Raw genomic sequence first — 12,465 nt, 5'->3', positions numbered from 1 at the left:
GAAAAAAAAAATAAAGAGCATCTAAAACCTTCTCAGTTGACCTACTGAATGCGCACTTACAAACGCTGTCACCGTGTCTGTATAGCAAAAATCTGTTCATGAATTTTCTTATCTTCGGAACAATATCCTGTAATTGTTGTATATAATTCTATCAGGCAATACGCTCAGTTTCTCCTTTGCTTATCGTATTCTATCTTTAATATAACTTTTGTAGGCATATTTTGTATTATTTCATCAACGGTTTGGAATAAATAATTCCGTGACGTGATAGTGGGTGTCTGCATTGCCTTTTCAGTTTCTATTCGTGGCATGGTGTAATTTTTTTTAGCTCTAAGTGTGGGCGGACGCAAGTGTACTAAAAGATATAGGTTGACAGCAACCATAACATAGGATGACATTTTCATTGTCCATGTGGAAATAAATTGTTTAATTATGCTTGTTATGTTATTTTTATGCTTATTTTAACAGAAATCATAGACTAATGATATTTTTTCTTTTGTGTTCTGCGAGGTCAATAAAAAGTTACTTAATCGTTAGTACTGAAAAGAAATATACTATACATCTAAGCTGTTCTATGATAAAATACAAATATTATAGCATTAGAAATTACTAGAATAAATTTGTAAAATAGCATAATTAACTCGTATTATTTTGAGTTGTATTCACATACAATAATATGTTTGTGTATTAAATATCTAATTACTACGATGTTTACGTTTACGTAGAGCTGTCATCAACGAAAGATCCCAGCAGTAAACAGACGTGACGCCAATGAAGCGTAACCGAGTACCATTAAATATGGGCTTCAAAGCCTATATTTGAAGCACCATGCCATACTCATTATACTAGTCATCAATAAGTTAATTAATGATGCTGCCTGATACAATGTGTTGTGAGTGTTAGAGTGAAGCCTGAAACAAAAACTACGCCACCAAAGAAATCTGAGAAGGGTCTAACCACCTCACGCTCAAGAATTTTTTTTATCAAACCAGCAATAAGTCATAAGACAGGGTAGACATGGCGTTCCATGGAATACTTCAGAGAGCATCAAGCTTTCTCGGGTTATCGCCAATGGAAGTTAATAAGCCGAATGTCGAAGATGGAGACATTGTATTCTGTGAGTATTATAATTATTTAAAGATATGAAGGTGTTACTAATCAATGATTATCATGATTTGCCATGAGCATAGACATTTTTTAACCATATTATTGTAAAATCACGAGTAGAACCATGAAAAATTGTCTAAACAGAAGTTATCTATTGGATAATTGACTACTACATTTTCGTACTTTCCTGGCAGGGAAGCATTTGGAAGATTGTACTTAGACTTAGTAATAAAATAGGAGGGAGAAAGGTTATGGAGGATATTTCTATTAGATGTTTTTATAGAAGTGCATACCCATGTGATATAGTAATAGAAAATAATTTTGTTAATTATAATGCATTAACGTAATATATGATTGCTATTCTTGGTGAAAATCATTAATAGAAATAGTTACTAAAAGTTATGAACGAAGTTGTGCAGACTCCTTTAGAAGCCATCTTTGTTTTGATAAATTTGGAAGTCAGTGATGACGTCAGCCAGATGACCTTTAGAATTATGGGTACATTAATAAATGCAGGTTAGGTTAGGTTGTGTTAGATTATACAAATTTAGCATACTTTAATTTCTTTGACCTCCACCTCTACCAAAACAAACATGTCTCATGTAGTCAAAGCAGCTATGTTTGTTTGTCAAGTGTTTAGCAACAGTTTCTATTATTGATTACCACCAAGAATAACATATTATGTTTATGTATTATAATTTACAAAATAATTTAATTTTCTATTTGACTGAGTTTGTCCGGGCTGTCAGTCATATTAATCAGCTGACTCATTGTGGGGCACTAGTAATACACCTTAAAGGTCAGATATCAACAGATATACCATTCACTAAAAATCATCGAAAAAGTACTTTTTAAAAGCATACAAATAAAGTTTTTATCTATCACAGAAGAATTTATTCAGAAAATTCACTTTTAATTGCGTCTCGCATACCACTTTTCCGAAGTCTAGATATTCAGAATAACAATATTGTTTGTTTGGCAACTGTGACGTCACGAAAGCGGAATTCCCCGAAGCGCACGGGCGGAATGTTTCGAGATATCAAGGTCAGATATCAAGACTTCCATAACTTTTTGTATTTACAGTTTAATGTACATAAAAAAAAACATACTGACAGTATTCTATATAATTCCACCATCTACATCTTATCAAATTTGGCAAAAAACAGTTTTGTCTTCATTTCATTGCGTCGTCTGCTATTCGAAACATTCCGCCCATGCGCTTCGGGAAAGGTTCGGGGAATTCCGCGTTCGTGACGTCACAGTTGCCAAACAAACAATATTGTTATTCTGAATATCTAGACTTCGGAAAAGTGGTATGCGAGGCGCAATTAAAAGTGAATTTTCTGAATAAATTCTTCTGTAATAGGTAAAAACTTTATTTGTATGCTTTTAAAAAGTACTTTTTCGAGCAATACGATGATTTTTAGCGAATGGTATATCTGTTGATATCTGACCTTTAAAAGTGGTGATCACACCTTGGTCCATGGGCTGCATGAGTGCTGTCGTGTTTTTGGGCAGAAATATCACTTCTGTGTTGTCTGCCTAATCTTCCATGGTTGTTGGGTGGCTTGGGGCATTGTCAACCAGCAGGAGGAAATGGTTGGCAATATTTTCTTTGGCCGCATAGTCAGTACAGGTGACAAATCATTTGCAACACAATGCTGGTTCATAGAAGATGTCATCCAGGTCTTCTTGTTGGATCTATATATCACTGGGAGATATTCTTTCACATAGCCCTTAAGTGCCCTTGGGTTTTCACAGCGGTAGATCAGTAAAGGCTTCAGCTTCAGGTCCCCAGCTGCATTACCATCCAGCACGAGGATTAATATGTCTTTGGATGCTTTAAATCCTAGCATTGTTTCCTCTTCCTTAGCAATAAAGGTTCTGGATGACATTTTCTTCCAATACAGGCCTGTTTCATTGTAGTTTATCACCTGTTTAGCACTATAGCCACACTCTTCAATGTGTTTTTTCAGTGTTGGTATGAATACTGCAGTGGCAGGCTCGTCAGAACTTGCTGCCTCACCAGTCATCTTGATGTTTTGTAGGGCTGTTCGGGCTTTAAAACAGTCAAACCAACCCTTACTAGCACTGAAAGTTGACCCATCCTTAATTTCATATCCCTGCTTATGTAGATCATTATAAATCAAGAGGGTTTTTGTTGTCACAGGGGGAGGTAGAAAGAGAATTACTGTGGTGAGACAGGTCATCAATCCACAGCCGTAAGAGTTTCTCCATTTACTCCATTATTGGTTCCCTCTGCCTCATCAGCGTCTTTGCCATTAATGTAGAAGCTGTTTCACCAGCTGTCTTTACACTCTTCTGTCTTTTGGACTTTATCTCACCAATAGTAGTTGTTGCAGGCCTCTTGGAAGCCATCACGTTACGTATTACTCTTGTAAAAGCAAGAGTGAATGTGAAATAGTAACACAAAACACAGACACTGATATCCTCTATGTCTTTCCAGAGAATGTAAGCCTATCTTCAGAATGTAAATCTCTAAGCCCTTGTATTGTATTGGTCATTTTCCTCTATACTTATTCTAGTGAATATCCGTTCTATAGGATGGAGACCATAACTGTATGGCATAGTCAAGGATGGGTTTAACTATTGTCAGATAGATTTTAATGACTACATCTGCACTTTTGTTTGTAGCTGTCCTAGAAATAAAGCCTTATGCCCTGTTAGCTTTATTCTTAGCAGTAATGCACTGTTTCCTGGATTTAAGCTCAGGAATCACTAACATTCAAGTCTTTTTTTACATTCTGTTTTCTCTAAAATGGTGTTGCTTAAGTTATACCTGTTTTCTGGGTTGTGTAAACCTACATTTAATGCACTGCACTTTGAGATATTGAAGTTCATTTGCCATTTTACATACCATGCAAACAACTTATTAAGATATTCCTGTAATATCCTGCCTTCTAATATGACCTAATATGGCATCCTATTTTAGTGTTATCCACAAATGTACTAACATTACTATTATTCCCATTGTCCAAGTCATTTGTGTACATAATGAACAATAAGGAACCCAGAACCGAGTCTTGGGGAACTCCACAAGTAACATTCCCACAATTGTATTTTAGACCCTCAGTTTTCTGTCACTAATCCATGCTCTAATCCATTCAAACACTTTTGCTCCTATATCATGGGCTTTGACTTTATTTAGTAGTCTCTGGTGGGGGACACTGTCAGATGCTTTGGTAAAGTCAAGGTCAATACAGTAGAGCCTCACTTAACATGCATAATTTGTTCCTGAATCTTACTCATAATGCAAAACACTCATTAAGCAAAACAATTTTATTTCGTAGGAATCAATATAAGATACAATAATGCATCCCACGCTTAAGAAAAACTACACAAAAATGATATGTAATAATATCTGAAATAGTTTTTTAAATTATTAACACAAAAAGATTTTAATGTGTACATAGTAAAAGAACCTTGGGAAAAATATTTAATAGAATAAAATAGAAATAGATACAGTATAGGAGAATCTTCCACCAAAGGAGATTCCTCTTGACTTACTGCAGTGATAGTATTGACTGACTCACTAGCTTTAAATCTTTTAGAAATATTGGAACAACTGGCACTTTCTTTAGGATCCTTTTTCACTAGAAAGCTGTCTAGAGACATTTGTTTATGTCTATGCTTCAAAATTTGGCAAAAATGTGACAGCATTATTAAATAAAATTATAGCACACCTTACCACTGCCTTATTAGGGTGATACTTCTCAGTGTATGACGAAACAGTTTCCCATGTTTTAAACATCTACCTTATTGCACTGGAAAGTTGTTGCTCTGCTGAGGCTGTTACCTCCTCCTCTGATGAAATTTCCACAACTTCTTGCTGTGAAGTAGAATGCAATTCCATAATCTCTTCAGTGGTCAGCTCCTGTCTATGCTCTTCCACAAGCTCATCTATGTTGTTGTTATCCACCTCCAGTCCCATGGACTAAATGTACTGAGTCTGCCAACTTTGAAAGATCGAAGATATGGAGCTGATGACTTGAATCACATGAGGCAGTTCCCCTCCAAGACCACTGCTCCACGAGAAAGAGATGACATGATTGCAGTGTTCAGGTCACTAAAGGGGATAGATTGCATTGATAGAAGAGATCTGATTAAAGATGGGAGGGCTTTAAGGAGTCATGGAAGTAAATTAAGAAAGACCACATGTTAAAGGATGTGAAGAAATAGTTTTCCATATAGGTGTATAAATTTGTGGAATAGTTTAGGTGATATATCCCAAGCTCAAACAATACATGAGTTCAAATCTAAATATGGTACCGTATATTTGCACATATAAGACGACCCTAAAATCCAAAAATTCACCCCTTAAAATTGGGGGTCGTCTTATACTACCATTATAAAAATCAGACCTTGAATTTTACGTGAGATGACTTGGTAGGCTAGCCTGCCGATAACCACCAATACACAGGAAATGATTCACATTATGATAAGAACTGGTAATAAAGGTAATTAAACCATATTTACCTTATATGTTATTGGCATATCTTTATTGTGAATGGCAATTGTTAATAAATTCGAGGAATAATTCTATATTAATGAAATTATGGTACTTTTAACTACTCTATGTAAACACATTTAACACAGCCGAAAAAATGTAAACATTGAGCACTGGTTGTGTTCATATCAACCTTTTTCTTTCGCTAACTTTTCATTAATTTTTAAGACTGAAAATAACCATTTTGGATTACAGTACATAAAACGTTTATTTATCAATAAAAAGATATATTACAGTAGTTGAACCAGGAACGTAAACAAATAATTTTTGTTAGTTGACGTGTGTTCTCAGAAAATCATGATGCATGATTTGCTTTGTTATTTCATTTATTTTGAATTTATAAGGATACAGTAAGTAATTTATCTGGTATAAGGATACACTTAAGTAATGAGAAAGAAAAGAGAAAAAGCGGAAAAAATAGCTGATAAACGTAATCAAAACAATTTTTTTGTACGGTAGGTTTGATACACTGATGCTTTTGTAATTTAGCAGTCATCTTATACTACTGATATGAGATAAATTCATAAAAATTTGCTCTAATTTTGTACCTCATCTTATACAAAGGTCATCTTATACACAGAAATATATGGTAATTGGAAATCAATGATATAGATTGAGTTGGAACCGTGCTTGAATTTGAGTCTACTGTAGGTATGTTAGAAAATTAGAGAATAGGAGACAGGACCCAATGAGTGTTGGTCCTTTCCTGTATACTACAATTAGGTAAATAGGATTGGCTATTGCTGACTGAATGTAAACACACCTGCAATTGTCCTCCTACTATTTCAAAGAAATTATAGAAGATCTAGCAAGCTACTGTCTTCCAGACTTAGCTGAGCACAACAGTAAGCACCAGACATCAGTCTTGTGGTATAAGTAGGTTTGAAGGATATAGGACTTAGTCAATATTTGCCCTAAGATAATCCTGTCCTTGGCCAAAACCCCCATGCCCAGTACTGTGCCTATGTTTGCATGTGCAGTACAAGAAGAATGATGTGTCTTAACATCATACCTATGTCACTGCACCCCCACTAGCACCAGTTGCCTACATTCTCCCATATTGTTGAGGCAACATGGCTTATTCTGGACTGGCCACCCTCACTGATGTTGATGCCGACCTCCCTCTCAGTGACGACGAAAATGTCACTGAGCAACATTGGCCTTTGTTGCCAATGCACGAGCAACATGTTGGTACCACACCATGGCAGCTACTGCTCCCTGCTACCCAGCCCACCACTGCCACCACAGCCCCCATTGCAGCCACCTCCACTGCCACCACCCCCACCTACACCACCACCAAACAATTTGTGGATCGGACTTTGAACACGAGCGAATCCTATTCTCCAACTTTTAAGTTATATAGACATGACAAGAACTCCCAACCCACGGCTTCCGATAACTCCCTCTCTCACATTCACCCTCACCCGCTTCCCCACAGTTCACCTCCCCTGATTGCTAATACCTTCCCTGCTTTCACCCCCAGAACTGCTTATGTTAAACTACATCTTCTGTGAGAATCTGACTATGTATATGAAACTTTGGTGACTTGCTGAAGTTACCTAGTCATTCAGGCTCAATCTGGAGTTAGCTGAGGTGAAAAGGTCTGCTATCATCTCTCAGTATGTGTATATTTCACATAGATGTACCGAGATCATTAAGAGTGCCATGAAGGGTAATTTCTTATCCTTGAAGCTTGATGTTCAGGATTTGATTGATATATTGCATAAATTCCCCATGTATCTTGTCACCTGCTACCCTGCTGGCATTGACCAGTCCCAATTAAAAAAACTTTGTGGGCATATACAGCGTGCACTGCTTCTACCAACATGGGACACCATTCAACTGCCTTGTTATCATCTAGAACCACCCCCAACCACTGCCTACAGAACATCACTTCAGCTTCCTGCCTTGTCTACCATTGTTTGAGTTATAAAGGATAAAAGATCAACATCCTTGGTGCTTCAAATGCTCAGGTGTGGGACATATATCTTGGTATTGTTCTGCTTCCATTGACAAGTGTGGCTGGTGTGTAGGTACTCACCCCTTCCGTACTTGCCCACATCACACTCCCTTTCAGCTCACCAACACTAATGAAGCTTCTATAGCCAACCAGCTTCCCACTTCCACTCCAAATTCATCCATGTGGAAATGCCTCTGCTGTCATGAAGCCGAGGTGAATGCGTGGCACAAATGTACGAATCATGATCAGGTGGCCACTTCCCAGACTGCATACACTCCACCACCACCACCCCCTCAGTTGCACCCAAAAGCTGTCCCACTGCTGACACCCTCAAACCTGCTTGACTCACCGCAAGTAGTTGCCCTCTGTGAGGCTATTGCCAACCTAATGGCACATTGCACAGCAATTACAATGCACTTTGACACAATTGAAAATCACTTTGATAGCCTCGCTGCACAACAAGCCTTCAGAGTGCATCCTAGCCATGCTGGTCGAATCCCACCAAGACATCACGATTCTTGCTGCTTTCTCTGAGAAACTGGAGGCCTTCACCAGCTGGTTCAAAAGGTTCAATAAACAAGTCCTATCAAGTTACAAAGACACATGCCTCAGAGTGGCACCACCTCCATGTCATTGTCTCTGCCAGCCACTTGTAAACCAAAAGCAGACTTTGATAGATGAAATTTCACATCATCACTTGGAATGCTTGTGGCATCAACAATTATCTGAAAATTAATTCCCACAAAATCTATGTAGGCCACCACTAACCACAAGTTATATATATCCAAGAAGCTTTTGCTGGCTGCCACGATCCTGGAGCAGAAACACTTCCCATTCTCAGGCTACATCTCATTTGTCTGTCATGTCAGGAATGGCCTTCTAAGTTACATTCACTCTTTTATCCCCCATCAACTCCTGTGCTGCTCTATTCATGATGACATAACATTTTAACTCTATGAGATATCCATAGGCAATGGGAAGCTAAGACTGCAATGTTTACTCTGCTCCAGAAAAACACAATCTCTCTGCCCTCCCCCCACCCACATCTCACAGTGTGATCTATATGGGGGACTTCAGTGCTTGGCATCTTGCCCTAGGAGATGTCTTCCCCTCCCCAAACTGTAGTGGATTATCCTTGAGTACATCTGCCCCCACTGCTTCAATCACTGGCCCACTGGGGTTGCAACACACTCCAGAGGAGGCACACATGATAAGTGGGTTTCCTGTACAGTTTCTCTTTTCTGACCACATTGCACTTGGACTCCTGTACTCCCTACCAAGTGGGCCTTCCCCTCTTCAGACCCACCTCTGTATCTCCATTCCTCCGAATTACTGCCCTGACTATGTCTCTTATATCTCCACTCTTCAACCAACATTTGATCTCCAGTCACCTGAGAACCTGTACTCATCCCTCGTTGCTTCAACTCATGTTTTTTTAACACCCGTTACATCACAAGGCCACACATCAGAAGGTGCCACAAAGTCCACACCTGGACACTGGATGTATGCATCCTACAAGTGGAAAAGAAGGCTGAGAGAGATGGCCTCGTCTTTCAAAGGCAGCCAACACCTGCTAATCTCCTCCAGTACCAGAGATGACCTCATTGTCCTGCAGCAGCGTGGCCATACCAAGTTGTGGAAGAAATATATTGACAGTATTAACCATCAGACCAGTGTTGACTCTGTGTGACACCTGATAAACAATCATCAAGAAGAAACCATTGAGTGCTCTCCTCCGCAGCCCAGCCAAATATGCACAGGACTTGCTTATTACTTGGTCTAAACAAGCACAGGCAAACAATCTTCCCACCCCCATTCAAGAGGCACTCTCCACCCACAAGAATATGTGCGCCCTGCGTCTAATGGTTGCATTATTATGGATAGATGAAGATGATGATGTACCCATCACTGAGGATGAACTGCATCATGCTCTTGTCACAAGCAAAACAACAGCTCCAAGGGTTGATGGTATCACCTATCAAGTACTCCGCTTGCTCCTTAAAGTCCCTTGCAATCCCTTGCTGCAGTTCTACAACCTGTGGTTTAACAAGGGATATGTACTTCATGCCTGGACATCTAGTACCATTGTGCCCATCCCCAAACCCGCCACAGACAGGTTCAGGCCTATTTCACTCACCTCCTGTTTCTGTAAAATCCTCAAACATATATTTCTCACTCGCCTTATGTTTTGAATACAGGATAAGCTATCACTGCAACTGTATGGTTTCTTATCACAGAAGAGCACACACCACTGTCTAATGAACCTATATGCCTGCCTCTCCCCTACCAATGTGGTAGCATTTCTTGATCTCAAGAGTGCTTTTGATGTGGCCAACTGGGAGATTGTTCTCAACCAGCTCATAGAATTTGGCATCAAAGGCAACCTCATGAGGTGGATCTGTGGCTGTCTCTCAAACAGGACTTCGTGTGTACTATTCCAGGGAATGTGCAGTACTTCCAGGGAATTCAAACTTGGTACTCTACAGGGTGGGGTTTTAAGTCCCTTCCTGTTTAACATCCTGATGCACCACCTGCTATCCCTTCTCCCCAACATTCCTGGCACAACTATCCGTTGAGATATAATATTTACAACAGAACCTGATATTGTGGATAAAATTGAATACAAGACACCACTTGGAAAGAGTGACCACATATTAATAGAGGCTGAACTAAAGGAAGAAATATATATGGAGAGAAATGAAAAGTATAGGAAAGGAAGATTGATGTACAACAAAATGGACTTTGGAAAATTAAAGAAATTCTTTCAAAATGCAAATTGGGAAAAATTCTACAAGGAAGAGACAAAAGTGGAAAAGAAATGGGAGATCTTGATGGATAACTATAATGAAGGAGTGAATAGGTACATACCAAGACAGAAACAAGAGAAAGTGTACATAAAATGCTCATTCAACAGAAGATGCAGTGAGGCAAAAGATAGAAGAGACAAAGCTTGGAAAAGATGGAGAAAAGATAAAAAGCCTGGAAAATAGCAAATATATATAAACTATAGAAATGAGTATGTAAAAGTGTGAAGAGAAGAAAAAGGAAGTATGAAAAAGACATTATAGAAAAATGCAAAGAGCAACTCAAACTATTCTATAGGTATGTGAATGGTAAACTTAAAAATATACCGGAAATGGTGAGACTATGGCAAGGAAATACAGAATACACAGATCTAGAAATGGCCGAAGTCATGAATAATCACTTCAAGTCGGTTTTCACTAGAAAGAAGGTACAGTATTGGGATGATGGAAGCGACCTCAGCTCAGTGAGACTGCTCGTGACCTCAGCTCAGTTCAGTCTGCTCGTGACCTCAGCTCAGTCCGCTCGTGACCTCAGCTCAGTCCGCTCGTGACCTCAGCTCAGTCCGCTCGTGACCTCAGCTCAGTCCGCTCGTGACCTCAGCTCAGTCCGCTCGTGACCTCAGCTAGAGACCTCGTTTTTCTGCACAGACACCAGCTAGCGAATACCTGTGAATTTTATATCTCCGAATAGTGTTAAGTGATTGTGTTGTGTTTTTGTAATTGTATACGTATAGCGCTATACAGTTACAGATATAATATAAAGTGCAGGGTTCTATTTAATTTCAAAACAGTTTTCTGTTACCGTACTCCAAAGGTAGGAGAAATAGTATAAGGTAAGCAGAGTAAGCTTCGCGTATTTAGTTTATTAGAGACCGCTTTGATTTTTGTTGTTGTTGATTTGTATTTTCTCTTTGCCGTTTTTATTGCTAAAGGGGGAGCGAAATGGCTTGTGAAGGTTGCGTGAACCTAGAGGTCTGTCTCAGGATGTGTGAGGAGGAAATTCGGCTTCTCAGGAGTGCGCTCCGTGAGAAGAGTGAACCCTCCCCACAACCCAAAGAGCGTTCCACTTCTTCACCTACTGTCACTGCCATGAGCGAGTGGCGCTCCGTGGGGTCCCGTTTGTCGAGCCCGCGTTTGGTAGACGTGTGCCCTGTGGAGCAACCGCTGGCTCTAGTCAATCGTTTTGCTCTACTGGAGGATGAAGTGGCTGAAAACCAGGAGTTCTTGGTGGTGGGGGACTCCATGGTTCGAGGTTATGACGACATCCTGCAGCGAAAGACTAAGCGACGTTGCAAGCTTGTATGTCAACCGGGCCGTGGGATCGTTGATTGTACCCGGTCCATCAGGGAGCAAGGACGGAAGAACACGGTTACGATTGTTCATACGGGAAGTAACGATGTAGGTAGGGTGAGATCAGAGGAGCTTGTTCGGAATTACAAGGTCCTCCTTCAGGAGATGAAGGAACGTGGGAGCCGTCACGTAGTCTGTGGGATCCTCCCGAGGATCTACGCAGGCTCATGTTGGAACAGTAGAGCCATAGGAATCAATGATAGGATATCGCAGTTGTGCACACAATTGGGATACCACTTTCTTGATCCTTGGTATCTCTTTTCTAGGCGCCATGACCTTTACGCTTCTGATGGGATCCACCTTACCCGCAGAGGCAAAGATGTTCTTACAAACCTCATTGTGGGAGTTTGTAATGAACTAGCTCCTTTTTTAGGGTAGAAGGCCAAAGGGAAGGGGAAATAGAATGTACTTGGGAAAACAGTGTAGAGTATAGCATTAATGTAGAACAATGTACCAGTATAGGACAAAATATAATTTTAGGATTTAATGTCGCTAGAGGACGAAATGTCACATTAGGATATAATGTCATAGGCCAAAATGTCACAATGGGATGTAATGACAGTGGAGGACAAAAGATCACGATGGGAAGTAATGATAGTGGAGAACAAAATATCACGATAGGATGTAATGATAATGGAGGAGAAAATATCACGGTAGGATATAATGTCATTGAAGGCCAAAATGTAATTTTAGGAAGGGATACCGGACAGAATGTC

General features: G+C 39.7%; 1 protein-coding gene across 1 annotated transcript in view; it reads left to right on the top strand.

Moving 5' to 3' along the window:
• The first annotated feature begins 735 nt into the window (after positions 1–735).
• Positions 736–12,465, top strand: part of TBC1D16 (TBC1 domain family member 16) — a 164,779-nt gene continuing 153,049 nt past the window's right edge. The window contains exon 1 of the mRNA XM_076210114.1: positions 736–1,117. Coding sequence (XP_076066229.1) covers positions 1,018–1,117 — 100 coding nt within the window. The 5' untranslated portion in view covers positions 736–1,017. The remainder of the gene's footprint in view (positions 1,118–12,465) is intronic.

This window comes from Oratosquilla oratoria, chromosome 27, assembly GCF_046742065.1.
Source record: "Oratosquilla oratoria isolate Oo_2021 chromosome 27, ASM4674206v1, whole genome shotgun sequence".
Taxonomy (NCBI): Eukaryota; Metazoa; Arthropoda; class Malacostraca; order Stomatopoda; family Squillidae; genus Oratosquilla; species Oratosquilla oratoria.
Note: the sequence above shows the minus strand (reverse complement) of the source record. Positions and strands in the feature narration are given on the sequence as shown.